Source organism: Aspergillus sclerotioniger, assembly GCF_003184525.1.
Source record: "Aspergillus sclerotioniger CBS 115572 chromosome Unknown BO94scaffold_11, whole genome shotgun sequence".
NCBI lineage: Eukaryota > Fungi > Ascomycota > Eurotiomycetes > Eurotiales > Aspergillaceae > Aspergillus > Aspergillus sclerotioniger.
This window is the reverse complement of record NW_020291001.1, coordinates 617,643-634,203: the sequence shown is the minus strand read 5'-3', so window position 1 is coordinate 634,203 and position 16,561 is coordinate 617,643. Positions and strand designations below refer to the sequence as shown.

The 16,561-nt window shown below is 53.5% G+C and overlaps 7 protein-coding genes across 7 annotated transcripts; 3 read left to right on the top strand and 4 right to left on the bottom strand.

Moving 5' to 3' along the window:
* Window positions 1-661: 661 nt before the first annotated feature.
* On the bottom strand, window positions 662-1,177 carry BO94DRAFT_534335 (uncharacterized protein). The gene has a single exon (XM_025611520.1). It carries the CDS (start codon window positions 1,161-1,163, stop codon window positions 906-908), a length of 258 nt encoding a protein of 85 aa, XP_025468471.1. The 5' UTR covers window positions 1,164-1,177; the 3' UTR covers window positions 662-905.
* Window positions 1,178-2,109: 932 nt separating this feature from the next.
* On the top strand, window positions 2,110-2,903 carry BO94DRAFT_40778 (NUDIX hydrolase). The gene is made up of 2 exons (XM_025607387.1): window positions 2,110-2,327; window positions 2,467-2,903. Exons 1-2 carry the CDS (start codon window positions 2,267-2,269, stop codon window positions 2,892-2,894), a joined length of 489 nt encoding a protein of 162 aa, XP_025468470.1. The 5' UTR covers window positions 2,110-2,266; the 3' UTR covers window positions 2,895-2,903.
* Window positions 2,904-3,883: 980 nt separating this feature from the next.
* On the top strand, window positions 3,884-5,073 carry BO94DRAFT_545536 (DNA-directed RNA polymerase II core subunit RPB3; the record flags this gene model as incomplete). The annotated part of the gene is made up of 3 exons (XM_025613243.1): window positions 3,884-3,937; window positions 4,035-4,603; window positions 4,683-5,073. 3 exons carry the CDS (start codon window positions 3,884-3,886, stop codon window positions 5,071-5,073), a joined length of 1,014 nt encoding a protein of 337 aa, XP_025468469.1.
* Window positions 5,074-6,602: 1,529 nt separating this feature from the next.
* Window positions 6,603-8,548, bottom strand: BO94DRAFT_464260 (uncharacterized protein; the record flags this gene model as incomplete). Its single annotated transcript, XM_025608056.1, has 2 exons — window positions 6,603-7,927; window positions 8,002-8,548. The coding sequence occupies 2 exons, from the start codon at window positions 8,546-8,548 to the stop codon at window positions 6,603-6,605; spliced, it is 1,872 nt and encodes a 623-aa protein (XP_025468468.1).
* A 2,487-nt stretch (window positions 8,549-11,035) lies between these two features.
* Window positions 11,036-12,022, bottom strand: BO94DRAFT_555888 (c-type cytochrome; the record flags this gene model as incomplete). Its single annotated transcript, XM_025613828.1, has 5 exons — window positions 11,036-11,060; window positions 11,123-11,217; window positions 11,283-11,441; window positions 11,518-11,549; window positions 11,995-12,022. The coding sequence occupies 5 exons, from the start codon at window positions 12,020-12,022 to the stop codon at window positions 11,036-11,038; spliced, it is 339 nt and encodes a 112-aa protein (XP_025468467.1).
* A 1,086-nt stretch (window positions 12,023-13,108) lies between these two features.
* BO94DRAFT_534328 (uncharacterized protein) lies at window positions 13,109-14,339 on the top strand. Its single transcript, XM_025611519.1, has 2 exons — window positions 13,109-13,578; window positions 13,690-14,339. The coding sequence occupies exons 1-2, from the start codon at window positions 13,198-13,200 to the stop codon at window positions 14,095-14,097; spliced, it is 789 nt and encodes a 262-aa protein (XP_025468466.1). The 5' UTR covers window positions 13,109-13,197; the 3' UTR covers window positions 14,098-14,339.
* Window positions 14,149-15,975, bottom strand: BO94DRAFT_574508 (exosome non-catalytic core subunit RRP42). The gene is made up of 2 exons (XM_025615023.1): window positions 15,196-15,975; window positions 14,149-15,139 (listed from the first exon to the last, which is right to left on the bottom strand). The coding sequence occupies exons 1-2, from the start codon at window positions 15,739-15,741 to the stop codon at window positions 14,540-14,542; spliced, it is 1,146 nt and encodes a 381-aa protein (XP_025468465.1). The 5' UTR covers window positions 15,742-15,975; the 3' UTR covers window positions 14,149-14,539.
* Between the last annotated feature and the right edge of the window lie 586 nt (window positions 15,976-16,561).

Here is a 16,561-nt window from a genome sequence, read left to right as displayed (position 1 = left end):
GGAAATAGCACAACACGTAGCAGGTACCACCGGATCGCATGTGGAAGACCAATCTGATATCATTCGTTGATGAGATGCGCTACGCGGAAATGTTACATAGAGCTACCAGGTATAGTAGATGACTTGAGAGTTGGGATACATCTGAACCAAACCTAGTCGAATGTCCGGCAAGCAGATCTGCTGGTGGATAATTGGAGCCGAGGGGAGGAGCTGCGAGTCGCAGACTGTTCCACATCGAGTGTTGGATTACTATTACACAGCCATCTGAGAACAGGCACAGGTTCCGTCGTACGGAGTACCGCATCCAGAGTTAGTAAACGAGGTGGATCGATCCCGGTTTTGCTTCGGGTTTTGCTCTTCACCGTGATTCCGTTGGGCTGAACAGGTATAGTATTAGGACTTTTGTTGTAGATAGAAAAAGGGGCCACGAATAATGATAATAATAATAATATCTGAGTGAATATTACTAGAGGATCAGAACCCAAAAAGGGGTTGCCAATATGTCATCAGGGCCGGTCCTAATTCACGATGGAATGAAAGCGGTTCATCTATCATTAACTATAATTCCCACGCTGAAACCACGACACTAGCGCTTACGGCGGATAGACGAGGTCCGGTTGCTTCCCTCATAGTAATAATGCGAAAGCCGATGGAGACACGACTTAAACTAAGCTAAATTATTATTCCATGCTAATATGTGTCGAAGGGGACTCTCTGTTCCACTAGTCTGGGGCCCTAGTTTGATAGTGCCACAGGGCCTGAGGTAGGTAAATGATGGGCGAAGAGACGCAGCCGTAAGTACCGAATCAACCGAGCCGCGAGTTAGGGACACGGAGCTGCAGTGTCCTCAGACTCGGAGTCTCAGACAGAGAGAGAAGACCCCCTCCAGAACCGTCAAAGCAAAATTAATTCCGTTGTGTGGAAGAGAACTCCTGATCCCTTGGTCCAGCCGGTTGCTGTGGAACCCCGAAGAGCCCGCAGGCCCTCGGGAGACTCAGGAGCAGTTCATGAGAGGGCAACAGACCTAGTTTGTCACTCGTGGACGCGTGAACCTCCAATTCGACCCAGAGGCACAGTAGTAGTAATACACCATCCGGAGGTACCAGCATAGCGGGTAGGAGCAAGGCCCCAATAATGGATGGCTCTCGGTCACACTCCACCATTTACGTAGCCGGACGTACAACTGGGGCTGGGGAGGGGATTTACGACGAAGGCAGGGAGATTAATACTATTATTGGATCAATCAATAAAAAAAGGTTGAGGAGACCAGAGCGCCCCTGGAACCAGAATAATAGTACCACCAAAAAAAAAAAAAGATCCCGGCGATTAGAATGATGACACTATAGTAAGCGCTGGAAAGACCAGGTAGCATAGGCTGACCGGGGGGGGAACGCCAGCAACGGCGGCAGTTCTGTCGCGGCGGTACCTGTATCTGTAACTGTAAGGTACTAGTACCTATCAGATGACCGAACGACGCGTATGGTTTGAGCAATACGGAAGTGCAGCGCGCCCGAGTGACGCCAGAACGCAGCAGAAAGCAAGCGGGAAGGCGAACGGGGTCGACGATCGGTATAGTAACGGGGTGTACACCAACCGTACCGCCCAGCGCAAAAGCCAAAGGGCAAAGGGCAAAGTCCGCTCCGGGCGAGAGAGAGCCTGAGGGAGTCGACCTTCCAGGCCGGATCGCGCCGCCCATTACTATCCCCAAAGCTGTCTCTGATCCCCCCCTCCGTCCTCTCGCCTCCCCCCCCTCCGGTCCCTCTCTTCCTCCCTCTCCTATCCTTTCCCTTATTTTCCTGCTGTTCCTCCGATTATGATGTCCATTTATCTTCACACGTCTCTCTCGAGGTTCCCTCCGCCGCGGGAGTGATCGCGGATATCTAGTCCCTGAAACTTCTCTCCAGATTTTTCTCCCAAAAGTTTCCTGGCCTTGCTCGACCGCCTGGCCCATTTTCGCTTCGGGAACAGAAAACAACCTGACGGTTCACCGGCCAGCTCTCATCCACCAGGCTGGGGCGCTTGTTTCAAATCCCCGTCGCCTGTCCTTTTACGCCTCCCTCAGCACTCATAGTGTCGTCACGCTCGTGGTCTGAGTTGGTGTCATTGACCTTTTCTTTATCTCGAATCGTTCCATTCCTTCCATACCTGTGTCGCGTGAACCACAGCTCTGTTGTGTCCCACTGGTTTCTGGATTCTCGCTATATAGACCGTGTTATAGACCTTGTTTTCTCTCCTATTCTTATTGTCTCCTCTCCTTCCATTCCAAATGTTCAAAATGGCGGATCACCCGCGTTCAATGGAGTCCAGGGTGGGACGCAAAAACCAACGTGAGTGAGATCCCGGGCTTGTAATCCCACTTACATTGCCCTACAATGTTGTCTTGGCTGCCCTCCCGCGCCTCAAAACTCCTTGCTGTATCATACATCTTCACTTGTCGCGCAACTTTGCTGATCCGCATGTGCGTAGGGTACGGACCGAAAGGTGAACGACTCGTGGCCGGTGTGGTTCCATTGTCGACGGACAAGACGAAGGTGCTTATGATCCAGTCTGCGGGACGTGGCGGCTGGGTGCTTCCCAAAGGTGGTTGGGAGACCGATGAAGTAAGCGCCCAGCAAGCTGCCTGTAGAGAAGCGTGGGAGGAAGGCGGGATAATATGCACGGTACAGAAAGACCTGGGGTTGATCCCGGACTTGCGGCCGTCTGCATTATTGACGTCCACGGCCCCGAAGGCGTCCTACCAGTTTTTCGAGGTCACAGTGGACCGGGAAGAGGACCAATGGCCTGAGATGCACAAACGAAAGCGTCAGTGGGTCAGCTATGCGACAGCGGCCGAGGCGCTTGCCAGTCGTCCCGAGCTTCTGGAAGCGCTGAAACGCAGCTCTATGCGGAGGTAGCGATGGCGTACCCTCTCTCACCCATTCAAGTGGGAGGGGAATCCAAAAGATGGAGACTTGCCTGCGGGCGGGAGCTCCATGACGACTTGAAATGATTCTGCAACCGAAAAAGCTACAGTCGATTTTACCTTCTGCTTCGATTCATTTGCTTGAGTTACTGCCTCTGGTTGGCTATACTGCTTTGCTGTTTTCTTTTTTTTAATCTCTTTTCGGGCCATCGATTGGCGGCCCGACGGCTTTGCGCGCGAGGCGCACTTACCACTATAGAATCTCTGACGGAGCGTCAGCATAGAATGTTAGAGGAGTACGGTCTGATGGCGGTCCAGCCGACGGATGGAGCAAAATTTGCTGGGGTCGGCATGACATGGTTTGGGATCGGATCCTACGGTTGGAGCGGGCATCTGCTTTTGGAGAGGGTTATTTCTTTATCGGCTTGATATACCCTTGCGATGACATTGCTGGTTGACTGTGTGGCCCGACAGCCGATCTGGCTTGAGAGCTGCCGACAGGTACCTACGTTGGTGCTGGGATGGACTGCCTTGTGCTCATGCAAGCTAGGAATCTGACCTGCAACGGAAGAAAGCAAGCATACTCCTGATTTTGCGAGGCAGCCGACCACCGGGGCTGACTGTCTGCTCAGTATGTAATGATAGTAAACTTGTAGAGAACGTAGAGCTGTAGACTAGAAGATAGTTCGAATCACCTATCCCGTGTTTTCCCTTAATCTCTTTGATCTCTTTGTGATCTTTTTTCGTCCGATGGAATTGCTCTGCGGCAAACGCAGCAGACGCATTACCCGAACAGGCAAAGCGCGGGCTGCAGGTCGGCGACGAACTTCAACTCGGCTCCGCCATCGTTCACTCTTCATCGCCAGCTTGATCGCTGTTCCATCCCTCACAACTGCCACCATTTCGCTCGTCCTCCTCCAGACACCCCTCCATTTATCTTACAGTTAGCGCCTCTGCGCTGCTAACTCCACCACAACCACCATGGACTACGAGATGGACATCGAGCCCACCGGGCCCCAAGTCACCGTCCGCGAGGTGAGCTACCTACCATACCATACTAACCTCAACCTCAACCTCCCCCATCCATAACCCATCCCCTTCAAACCCCACTCACTAACCTATTCCTCCCCAGGCCGAACCCAACCGCGTCGACTTCAAACTCACCTCCGTGGACCTCGCCTTCGCCAACTCCCTCCGCCGAACCATGCTAGCGGAGATCCCCACCATGGCTATCGACCTCGTGGAAGTAGAGAAAAACACCTCCGTACTCCCCGACGAATTCCTCGCCCACCGTCTGGGCCTCATCCCCCTGAACAGCAAAAACTGCGACCAAGACATCGAGTACACGCGCGACTGCGAGTGCGAGGACCACTGCGCGCGGTGCTCCGTGACGCTGACGCTGCATGCGCGGTGCACGGGCGACGACATCATGCGCGTGTATGCGCGCGATCTCGTCGTGAACGGGGAACGGGCAAACGAGTGGGTGGGAAACCCGGTGATTCTGGACCCCGAGGGAAACGGACCCTTGATTTGTAAGTTGAGACGTGGGCAGGAGTTGAAGATGACGTGTATTGCGAAGAAGGGGATTGCGAAGGAACATTCGAAATGGGCGCCCACGGCGGCGATTGGGTTCGAATATGATCCGCATAACAATCTGCGGCATGTGGATTATTGGTATGAGGAGGATCCGGCGAAGGAATGGTATGTTCTTTTCTTCCTTTCTCTGGGGTCTCGGGTTGGTGTGGAGGGTGAATGGGGGCTAATCGTGGTATTTGGGCAGGCCGGTATCTGCAAACGCAGCATGGGAACACCCCGCTCCTCCGGATCAACCATTCGATTACGACGCCCAGCCGAACAACTTCTACCTCGATGTGGAGAGCATCGGAACCCTCGACCCGGATATGATTATTCAACAGGGCATTACGGTGCTGCAGCGAAAACTGGCCTCCGTGATCTCGTCACTGTCGGGCACTGAGGGTGCGGATCGCAACGGAGTCATGGGCGGAGACGACGAGGATATGATGGGCGTGCGCAGTCCGGATGCGTACGAGCCGCCAGAGGGCATGGATGGTGGATTCACGGCATACGCCAATGGCGGCGCCAGTGCATGGGGTGCCAGTGCAGCAACGCCGTACGGAGTGACACCGTACGGAGGTGGTTATGGATTCTAGACATACCTAGTCTCCCATTCAGCTTACTCCTTTCCTTCACCTACCTCAACTCAAAATAGAGACCAAAGAAGAGGACGAAGGCAAGCTAGCTACCACCCACGACTCAAGAAAAAAACCCAACCAAACAAAACACATCAACAATCACCAAGAAGTAACAACACATACTTCGAATCAACAGCATTAGGAAGGAGTTCGGGGTTTCTACCTTACTTTCCATTTCATTTCCATCTCAAGTTCTGGCTGGGCGTGCGGATTTGCTTCTCATTACTTACTTTATACTTTTGCTTTTTTTTTTGGGCCTTACTATGCAATATGCACTACGCTTCTTGATTACTTCCTATCTTCGCTTCCTGCCTAGGGATCACTAGGCTTGTGATATTAGATTTCTCTTATTATTGTTACTACTACTACATATTGAATTGCTGTATGCTAAAAAGGATTGATGAGAAAGGGAGGCGGGGAGAGAGATGGATTATTTAGCTGGGGGTGAATATGAATATGAATCTGGATTTGGATTTCGAGCTAGATATGAATGTGGGTGTAGGGAGAGAGATGTGTTACTTGATTACTTGGCTAGTTGGCTGGTTGGTTGGTCTTTGCATCGTAGTCTGGATAAGGTAACTGCCTATCTAGCTAGTACAGGATAGGTGGATGATGGTAAGAGGATGAAACATGGAACATGGATGTGACGTTACAGATACGGATCAAGCCGTGCACCGGAGAATGAACAAATGTCTAGATTAGACTATACGATATGATGAACCCTTGATAGATAGATGAAATAACCACAAGACACCATGTACCAAATACCATACGGAGTATACCACCAATACACTCCGTCCACCAACTATGAACAGGAAGAGAGCACTGAACCAAACCAGACCGAATCACAATCAAACCAAGTTGGGCCCAATGGCCCACTCAAAGCGCCATAGTAAATAACCAGGCAACTGCCAGCCAGCCTCTTACCTTTGCAGCAGAGGGATGTGTAGAGAGAGGGAAAGAAAGAAGGAAAGAAAGAGATGTATGGATGGGCGCCATAAAGGGATGATGACAAGACATGACACGACATGCAAAATTCCAACCGCTAAATGGCATCCGTCTATGTTTTCCCTTCCCGCTTTACTTTCCATGCCAATCATGAAGAGATGTCCGTAGATGTCGAGATCAAACGAGATGTAGGGGTAGATTGAGGGGTGGGGAGGGGAGGATATGAGAGAAGTGAAGGGAGAATGGGTGGAGGATGGAGGATGGAGGATGGGAGACGGGTGGAAGCCCTGATGAGAACCAGCTCCGCGACGAGCGCCGGTATACGCCAACCAGCCAGGTGATGCAGAGAATGAAAGCAATCGAAGAACGGAAGAAAGAGATGACTTGTAGATGAACGCCCTCCAAGTGCACAGCAGGGAAGATCGAAAATGGTTCCGAATGGACAACGCCTAGATCAATGCGATGCGGATGTAGAGACAAAGAAGAGCAGAAAGACAAGGAACGCCTGCCTATGCATGCATGATCTCGACTCTGTCGCATCACACGCCGTCAATCGCGTCCGCCCCAAGATCGTCCGACCCGTCGGCTAGGACAGGGTTTTGCGGCAAGCGCCGCCCGAAGCCGTAGTAGAACTCCAGGGTTTTGGCTTTCTGTTTCTCGCGGACGGAAAGGAGATAATCGTAGCTGCCCTCTAGCCCGCGGATTTGACCCTCGATCACTGCCTCGACCGGTCCGAGCATGCGGCCGTGGCTACGACTACTAGACTCGACGCCCATGAAGCTCACGGAGTCATTGCGCCGGACTAACGGGCTGACGAGTTTGCGTCGCAGCGTCTCAAGGTTGACCTTGAGCGTTAGTAGACGGCCGCGGTGGTCCATCAGGAGGTGTTTGTTAGTGACTGTGCGACTACGGACGTTGGCCAGCAGCCGCTTGTTCTTCTCGTACTTGCGGACCACGGCAGCATCGGGACCGAGGACTCGAGTCCACAGTGAGCTGAGCATCTCGCCTTCCTCTCGCTCCTGTGCGTCCGACTCGCGGACCACCGTCCGTTGAAGGTTGAGGAACTGGCGGTCAATGGATTCGAATAGGGCGAACAACGCCGTTGAGTGCGTCAATTCGTTGTTGATGGCCTCCTCGAGCACCGACAGCATCTCGGTAAAGGTGCGCGTCAGGGTTGCCCGTGTGCGCTGGGCAGAGGTCTGGCCAAAAACGGCGGTCACGAAGTTACCAAAGGTAGTTGGGGTGCTGGTGAGATCGCTGCCGGACCCTTCTCCACTGGAGCCGCTAAGCCGCTCCAGCGCCCCCAGTCGCGCAAAGATATCGTGGAGATTATCGAAGACAATCGACGGCATCGTACTGGGCGGTTGCGATGATAACGTCTCCAGCTCGCGCTTGGCCCAATCCATGGCGATTAGAATGGAGTCTATATCCCCCTCGACATCGGAGAAGAAGCGCGCTAGCTCGAGGGAAAGCGATTTTAGTGACTCGGAGAGCTCGTCCAGTTGGCGCACGATGATCGGCGCACTGGTCATGTTGGTCCCGCGCACCGATTCCCCGAGGTCCCAAACGGCCACCCCGGTCTCCTGCAACGCGGTGATTTGATGCGCGCCATTCTCCGAGTAGTAAATGAGTGGCTCGAACGAGCGCGCAAACCCCGACAACTTGACCAGGTCGGGGATCGCCTCGGGGATGCTGGGTAGAAACAAGGCGCGCATGAACGCGATCGAGAGAAAAGCAACGATTACAGAAAGGGCTGCATTGGATTTGGAGCTAGTGATCTTATCGAACTTAGATCGCAAGTAACTAAAGAATGCGACAAATGGTTCGCGATGCTGAACTTCTGCGCGCACAGCGAACCGGATATCTTTGAGCGGAAATCGTAAATTAGTCACCTATTCAAGGCAGCTGCAAAGGGTAGCAAACCAAGGTAGATCCTACAATTGCTGAGGTTATTGCCCGACCCAAAGTCTCCCTCGATGTCGGGGCTGGCTCTCGCGGCCTTGGGTCTGGGACTTGGCGATCGGCCTTTTTGCGGTGTCTTTGCATCGGCTGGCAACGGGACACTGGCCGCGATAGTTATGTCGCCCGACTCTGTGGACTGGCAGCGTCTACCTGCGGTAGGCGCCTCGAGCGCATCCTCATACTGCGGACTGGGTTCGCGCGATTGCGACGGGCTGAGCCCCACGGACGGCATGAGGCAGAGACGGTCCTGGTTGATCGTGCGCACATAGGGCTGATGACGGTACCATCCGCTTCCCCGGACCTGGTCATCATACCCGCGTAATGCCGGAGGGGACCAACGCACACCGTTAGGCGTGAGGTCCTCTTCCTCCCCTTCCGACTCCTCGGAGCGGAAGCCGGAATGTTGAGAGGGAAGGCCAAAGGTAGGGGAGCGACGAGCGGTGCTGCTGTTAGTCTCGAAGTCCTCGAGCGACGCATCCAATGAGGGATGATCGTCGAAGGCGTTGTCTAGCTCGTCTAACATGATAGACGGCGTTGCGCACTGCAACACCAAAGAAGTCAAGGCCAGTTTCGATCGCTGCGACGCCCTGAGAGACGATTTGCGCAGCCAAGGCAATAACTTCAGAGGGGTGGGTGCTAGCAAGGTGATAGAAGGCGGGTTAGTCGCGGGCGCGCTAAGATACGGATAAGAAAGGGAGAGTCTAATGCGCCAAGAGAGAGGACAATCAGGGAGAGAGGATGATGTAGGTGATAGTACGTGGGAAGCATAGGAAAGGGGTGAGGAGTACAGATGAGGTGGTCAACGAAGATCCTGCGAGTGAGATCGAAGAGAGAAGAGGAGGGAGGAAGAGGAGGGGAGGGACGACATGGACAGGTGAATGGTGGGAGGGAAGTAGTAGTAGTGGTGGTAGTGGTAGTAGTAGTAGTAATAGTAGTAGTAGTTGTTGTATGGATGCGCGGGACGAGAACCCCGGGGGGTTCAGGCCTGGGTGCCTGAGGAATGGCAGGCAACGCGACCAGGCCGGCCCGACAACGAAACGGACTCCAAAAGTCCAGAAAAGCCGCCCGTCGAATCAGTCAAACGGTATGGAGTAACAGGCTGTCTGGTACTTCTGGCTGGCTGGCTGGCTGGCTGGCTGGCTGCCAAAGTTGATGGACGGGTCAACGGGGAAGCGACAAGTCACGGCGGGTTACAGAGGCGCTTGCCAACATCCACACGATGTGCCACGGAGACCCAGTTCTTGGGTTGCTGTTGCGCCGTTAGTGAGGGGTGCGAGTTCCACGCGTATAGAGTCAATCGGATATAAAGTCGCAGGCGCGGTCGGTCGAGGAAGTTGCAAGTCTTCAGGCCAGGTACGGAGTACAGGCAGTTACAAGTCAAGAGGTACAGGATACGGCCCGCCCCTCGCATGCCTTCCACGGCTGGGGTTTTATCAGAAGGAAAGAACGTCTCATGGAGGGGGCGCCGCTGGTGGCTGGGCCAATCAGACGTCGGCCGCCACGGGTCAGGTGGGATCATGGGATGCTCATCCCTACAGCCCCCATCGTAGCCTCCAGTCTGTCTATCCATCGGTCGCTATTCGCTTACAACCAAGGACAATGCCCTTTTCCTTTAAAAAGAGAAAATAAATAATCATTCTACAGTGCATCTCTCTTCCAGCGCTTTCAGGCGATTGTTCTTCTCAAAGAAACAATCCCCGATCTGATAGCCGTTCGCGATACGAAAGCCTTCCAGCCGGGAGAAAAAAGCATCCTGACGGTACCGGGCCCGACTGGTCGTTGCTTAGGTTCGCCGGCGCATGCTGGACTAGATATCTACGCTTATTTTCAGTCATGATATATAGTATTTCACTTCCACCACGCGGACTAGACTTGACCGACAAATCCTCCAGGCGATAACGACCCTGGGGGCTCCGTAGATATCCACCCGTCGCGACATCGCGTCCGAACCCACACCCTCCATCATCCCCTCTGCTGCGGTCCAGCAAGAGTAGGAGTCCGGCCAGTTAAACTCTAAGGCACCAAGATAAACCGCCATTCGATAACCACATCAGCGTGACTCGCATCCATCCTGCCCTCTTGCCCGTCGGGCCCCGGGCCGACCACATGACCCCATGGGAAGGTTCTCTGATCCTACCTATCACCCCCTCGATCGAACCGGTAGCTTCCGTAGTTCGCAACCCTTCCCCAAGCTCGATGGCTGAGGGGGGGTCACTGAGGACTGATTCTCCCCTCAACGCCGTAACGGTTGGTGCTGGGACTCTTACCCTCCGGTCGACGCTCAATCTGGTTGGCCGGAGACCCTCGAGGGACGATATTTCGGTACCATCCACCTGCCTATCAATGGCGGGCTGACAACTGGCCCAACGGCCGGTCCAATGGCCACACCACGCTGCCCTCCACGCCTGCAAGGATCATCCGCCAGATTGCCGGTGCAGTGGCCACCGTTGGCCGGGGAGGGGACTACCCTGACTCGAGGAACATTTCCAGCCAGACACTACTCACCGAGGGGGACCCCTCCTGGTCCATCTGCAGCGCATACGTGGTTGCGGTCGGACCAGGGCGAATCCCTGGCCAGTACCGCCTGCACGTGATACTTTTGAAACACGGGACCGGTCCAGCGCACGGTCATCGGTCCGTCAGGCAGGAAAGCAAGCAAAACAAAACAGGCACACGCACGTCATCATGAGAGGAGATCTCTTCAATTCATTATGGTTAACCATGATACACAGAGAGCTGGATGAAACACGTTCGTCGAGGAAACATAGGAAACGGAGAAAAGGGAAACAAGGGAATATGTAGACAGCGGTCGCGAAGGAGACAGGAGTCTATTGTATCTGCATCGTTCCAGCGCAGGAACACCAAAGGTCTATCGCGGGAAAGAAAGGGTGGAGTATTGTTACAGTCCCTGTCTGTCGGGTTGCCGAGCCTTCGCCTGTTTCCAGCGCGCAGTGATAGGATCAAGCAGTATCCGTCAGACGGGTTCTAGAAGGGTTCATGACGAGGAAATTTAGGCGGTGCTCTCCTTGAGGTAGCTGTTAAGGTAAACAAGTTAGCGCTTTGTATCTCCAATCTTAGAACCCAGGGCGGCACATACGTGATGAGGTCGTTACGCTCCTTGCCCTTCTTGAGACCACCGAAGGCCATCTTGGTACCGGGGATGAACTTCTTGGGGTTCTCGAGGTAGGAGAACTACGGAAAGCGTGTTAGTCACAGGGCTTCGCAACCACGTGCGGAATAGGTGAGCCGGGGCATACCAGAGAGTTCTCATCCCAGGTGACACCAGCCTGCTTGTTGGCGTCGGTGTAGGCGTAGCCCTCGGCCTGACCGGTCTTACGGCCGAAGAGACCGCTCAAGTTGGGGCCGACCTTGTGGGGACCACCAGCCTCGACGGTGTGGCACTGAGCGCAACGAGTCTAATAACCATGTTAGTAAAAAGAAGGTTCCCCCCGAGTAGTTGCCATCGTGCGGCGCAGATCGAGTAAAACTCACCTGGAAGAGCTTAGCACCCTTGGCGGAGTCACCTGTAATGGTTCCGACGTTAGCAGTCTGTTCGGCCATCATTGCCGCCTCAGCCTCAAGCTGCTCTTTCTTCTTCAACTCCTCCAGTTCGGCTTCACGGGTGTGGAGAGTGGTGAGGAAACAGAAGGTATCCCAGCTGGTCATGATGACGGATGTAACGCTTGACTTGAGATGCTGTGCTTGGAATATCGCGTCTTGATGCAGGGGTGATTGGGAGAGCGAATGGGAAAGTGAAAGCCAAAGTGCGCAGTTGCGGATAAGATAGGTAGTGGTGACAACACCGACGCGCCCAAGATGTCACAGCAGGCAGAAAGCCTACCGCCAGTAGCCGCCATCATGCAGTGACAACCCGCACAGCATTGAGTGAATGCCATGAATAGGAAACCAGTGAATGATGCTGCACCGGAGACAAGGAGTGACGAAACAAAGGAAAACGTAGCTGCTTACCAGGAGCGAAACCAGCGTCCTTGCCCATTTTGAATGTATGTGGGGGGTTTTGAGGAGGGATTAAAAGGTATAGAAGTAATGTACAAAGGAATTGGAGGCGTGGAGGATATCCTGGGGAAGAATAAAAGCACTGGAGGAGAGAAAGCGGACGAGGGAAGAAAAACTTGCGATTCAATTTGTACAAGAGCGGCCAGCCTTTGCCCCCAACGACTCCCGTGATCCGGGCTGCGGCCAATCAGGGCCGAGATGATTCAGCGCAACGGGCGCTTCCGGGTCAAGATGCCGGTGTCTTCTTTGAGAATTGAGCCATGCCTGCTCCAGTCTCCGTCTCATCTTCTCATGATTTCCCTGAATTGTCTCCATTCCAGATCGATCCAGTCCAATTCCCGGCCTTTCCAGTCCCATGCCCTGGCTAATCCCTTGGTCCAGGCGCAATGCCTCCCTCTAGTCCGAGACGATCCTCGCTGGGATCCTTCGAGAACAATTCGTCTTTCCGTCGGAGACTGACGTAGTGCCCTCCGGATGATCTCATCCTACGTTCATACTTGCCATCTCCGTGCTGCCGTGATGATGGGAGATGGGCCCGTTCACAAAGTAGCAAAGGGCGGTACGGGCTACGGAGAAGATACTTAGACGCCAGCATGGAGCTGGTCCACTGCAATGGCTGTTGGGGTCCTTCAAAGAGCAGGCGTTTGAAATTCCTGGACCGTCATTTGTCCTCCGAGTTTGGCCGAGTTGGTAGTGGAAACTCGTGTTGTTCCGCTCCGCCGGCTTGGTCCCGAGGTGGCCTGAGGCTGATGGAGTGTAAACATTATTATTCCATTTTCCACAGATCTTGGTACACTTCCACAGGCACCGGTCTGACGAGGACTATAGCTATGGTACTGCAGACACTATGCGATCAATCGCAATGTAGACAAATACCTACTTAGTAGACGTACTATATACATGATGGTAACTACTAGATACTATTTAGCTACTATCTATCCACCCAACCAATCACCAAACATAGACCAAAATAGATACCCCATCCAAACACACCACCCTCACGTGATCCGTATAGCCTCCGCAACACCAGAAAAAAATACCCGCGCCGCAACACCAAACCCGGCCAGGCACTTACTCCAACACCGCGCACCAGCGGCCAGCACCAGCTCCCATCGCCCTCACTTTTATCTACCAACAGCAACCAAACCCCACACCATGCCGCCCGTCACAATCCCCCAATTCCTCCTCCCCCGGGGCGCGCCCTCCCCGCTCACTCTCCGCGCCGCCCTGACCCGGCAAACCACCTACCACATCACCACCCAGCGATGCGCGTCCTCCAAGCCCGACAACAGCCACCCGCGGGTTCTCGCCAAACCCGACAAGTTCCGGCCGCCATCGCACCCGGCGCGCCGAGTTGTGCAAACCCGCAATGGAAAGGTCGTGAACAGCGGTCCAATCAACTACCCGGGTCCCAAGCTCAGCGAGAAGGAGAAGGAGGAGCAGAAGAACAGACAGTACCCGCATATGTTCCCACCCGAGGGAACAGTCATGCATAAGTTCTTGACGCATCGGTGGATTCATATTTGGATTGCGATGGTGAGATAGAGATATACCTTTTTCTTTTTTCCCCTTATATGTCTTGTTTGTGGACATATGATGGGGTTTCTGGTTTGTGGGTTGCTAATGGCTTTATGTTTGTGTGTGTAGGGTGTGTTGACTTCCTTGGCTACGTTTACGTTTACGACGAACTTCAAGCGGTCGTCGCCGTTCGCTCATTTGCTGCCGCCTTGGTCGGGGCTATTGGCTCATCCGATCGATACGATTCGGCAGGCCGTTTCGGTGTTCCGGATGCATGTGGAGCATAATTCGATGGAGACGAGGGAGAAGCGGAGGAGACGGGTGGATGATGCGGAGAAGAGACGGCAGTATCGCATTGCCCATGGGCTGGAGGAGCCGGATGAGAGGGATGAGGTTAAGGCGGATGAGAAGGAGCAGGTCGCTGTTGATGATCAGTCACCTGTGGCTGTGGTGCAGCAGGCTCAGGATGACAAGAATGTGTATGTTGATTGGGAGGGCAACAAGAAGCCCGTTAAGAAGTGGCTGGGAATCTGGTGAGATTGGTCGGTTCGGCCGTGAGGTGGGCTTTCCCTGCTATAACTAAATGTCGTGGAACCATCATGTGAAGACCGGTTATGGAGATTGTATATTAGCCTTCGATTGTCCTTTATGCCCGTTTCGTTCTCATATATTGTCTGCTATGTACAAGTTGTGGGTTCTAGTCGGTTACCCTATCATCATGGCGATGTGTCATTGATTTGCTTCATTTCGTCTCAAGCTCGCCTGTTTGCTGTGGTAGATTCGAGCTTCATCGAGATCTGTATCTTCTCAGCAGCAAGCGTGTGGGATGTTTCAACTTCAAACGCTTGTGGTTTGTTCGGCTGCAAGTTCAGTCGACTGTCCCGATCAGCTGGACACTTCGATCCATCGTGCGACAGGTATATGCAAACTGAGGCAAGGATTTCGGACTGGGACCCGTTTGGTGGCCAACTGAGTAGGTTCAGCCCACCTGGACACCCTCCAAGCCCTCGAGGACCTCTTCGCCAACACCTCCCTTCTCCAGGACTAGTTTGAGCATCTTTGCGATCGTACGCCTCTTAACACCGCCACGTCGCGGTTTCCAAACTCCCGAGACCTCTTCGCCGGTGGATGGCTCCAGCATAGCCGCCTCTTCAGCAGCAGAGCCTAGAGTCGCCAGGTTCTCCGAGTTCGGTACACCCGGTTGCGTGAGTCGGGATGGAGGGTCCACGGTACGGATTGAGAGCAGCTTCAGGCCCTCGGAGTCGGTGTCGCGGGTGACAGAAACAGCCAGAACAGTGTCCGCAACAGCGATTTCTTCCCTGTTGGGATCGAAAACAACATTATCGCCTACGGAAATAACAAGCAGCGTCACAGGAGGCCGGACTTGTTGCGTCGACAGGTGTGACTTCAGCTGAGAACGAGGGTACAGGTATTCGGCGGCATTCCAATCGTCATCAAAGAAGGGATCTTCTTCTCCCTTCGACTTGAGCTTGGGCAGCTTGGTCGACAAAAGCGCCAGATGAGTCGTAAGAGATAGCAAAGGAAGCGGGTACGACAGAGGCTGGGACAGTAGCAGCACCTGCACGAACCGCATTAGCACTAATAGGTTCAATAGTGCAGGAGAAAGCAACTCACATCAATGTACAATCGCCAATGCCAGCGCTTATTGATCACCAATCTATCCTTCAAGCCACCCGCCATTTCGCCGTCTCCACCTTGGCCTCCCGCGACAGATTCAACCAGAGGCTCACGCATCATTTCCGACAAGAAAACCGGTAGGGCGTCATCGTCCCGAAACCCGGGAATCTCGATGGACATTTGCACCCATGACCCATGCCCAGCACTAGACGATTGTTTCCCTTCACCAACTTCATTGTCGGCGTATTCCTCTTGAGTGTGTTGTGATAGATTCAGGGCTTCTGCCGCCACAACGGTCTTTTCCACCTCAGCCTTGACTCCGACAATGGCCTGGGTACCATCTGCGAAACCGACGCGCGCGCTACCGTTTGTTCCCGGGAGTATATCGGTCTCTGCAGTCAAGGGTCGGAATTGCGTAGCTGAGCGACCGTCTGGGCGAATCGGGCCGTCAGGAAGAGACAGCGAGGTGTAGAGGTAGGAAAGCTCTGCGGGAGAGATGAGCGGGGTCTGGGAAGCAGACGAGGCCTGACGCTGAGCTGCCATTGTGGGTAAGAAATGTTCTGAGCGTCAGAGGAGGTAGGAGAAGAGAGAGATGGAGATTAGTATTAATCGCCAACCCGCAGCCTGACGCTTTGAAGTGCACAAGCGAAACAATGGGCAGATGCCGTTCTAGTTGAAAAAAACTGGCGATGTGTTTTTCAGTTGCAGGGCTCACCAGGTCAAGTCACCCATTCCGACAACAAAATCATATACAACAGTGCTTGCGACAAAATGAAGTCGTCTCGACAGGAAACCTTTTGACGTAGTGCTGCATTAGGAAATTCTGCCGGCGGGCGGGGAAACGGTTCTTCCGTGGCTATCGCAGATGATGGCCTCGAGTATCGCATCTACCAGCTTTACTATATACGATAAATATGATGAGAAATTAATATGAAGATCATGGATTAATCTTGTCAGACACTGCAGCTTTTGCGTGTTTTTATTAACAGTATATATAAACAGACGGCTAGACCGTCGGGATAAAATCCTATATTACAATAGTGTTCAAAGCCCAGAACCAGCCACCAGTGCTCCTTCCCAGCAGGTTGTGAAATTGTACAATGGATGAATGGAAAATCTTTTGTTCTTGTGAGGAAAGCCCGATGCAATGCTTCCGATCCGCGCATTGAGGAAGGAATGAGGGGGGGGGGGAGAAAGAATGATGAGTGAGGATCAATGTCCAGGAAATATACAGAGAGGTGAAAGGAGTTTGACAAAAGGAAATGGTCGGCTGTAGTGGTCAGCACGGGGTCGGGGAGGTGAGTATATATATATATATAAGGAACGGGAGCAAACATTGCGACTCGCGCGATTGGTATCAGGG

Excerpts from the sequence above, each read along its gene's own strand:
- BO94DRAFT_574508 (XM_025615023.1), bottom strand. The coding sequence starts at position 15,741 with ATGGCAGCTCAGCGTCAGGCCTCGTCTGCTTCCCAGACCCCGCTCATC. Across the intron at positions 15,140-15,195 it reads ATTGGCGATTGTACATTGAT|GTGCTGCTACTGTCCCAGCC; the intron begins GTGAGTTGCTTT and ends CGGTTCGTGCAG.
- BO94DRAFT_534328 (XM_025611519.1), top strand. The coding sequence starts at position 13,198 with ATGCCGCCCGTCACAATCCCCCAATTCCTCCTCCCCCGGGGCGCGCCC. Across the intron at positions 13,579-13,689 it reads TTCATATTTGGATTGCGATG|GGTGTGTTGACTTCCTTGGC; the intron begins GTGAGATAGAGA and ends TTGTGTGTGTAG.
- BO94DRAFT_534335 (XM_025611520.1), bottom strand. The coding sequence starts at position 1,163 with ATGGTGGAGTGTGACCGAGAGCCATCCATTATTGGGGCCTTGCTCCTA.
- BO94DRAFT_40778 (XM_025607387.1), top strand. The coding sequence starts at position 2,267 with ATGTTCAAAATGGCGGATCACCCGCGTTCAATGGAGTCCAGGGTGGGA. Across the intron at positions 2,328-2,466 it reads GGTGGGACGCAAAAACCAAC|GGTACGGACCGAAAGGTGAA; the intron begins GTGAGTGAGATC and ends GCATGTGCGTAG.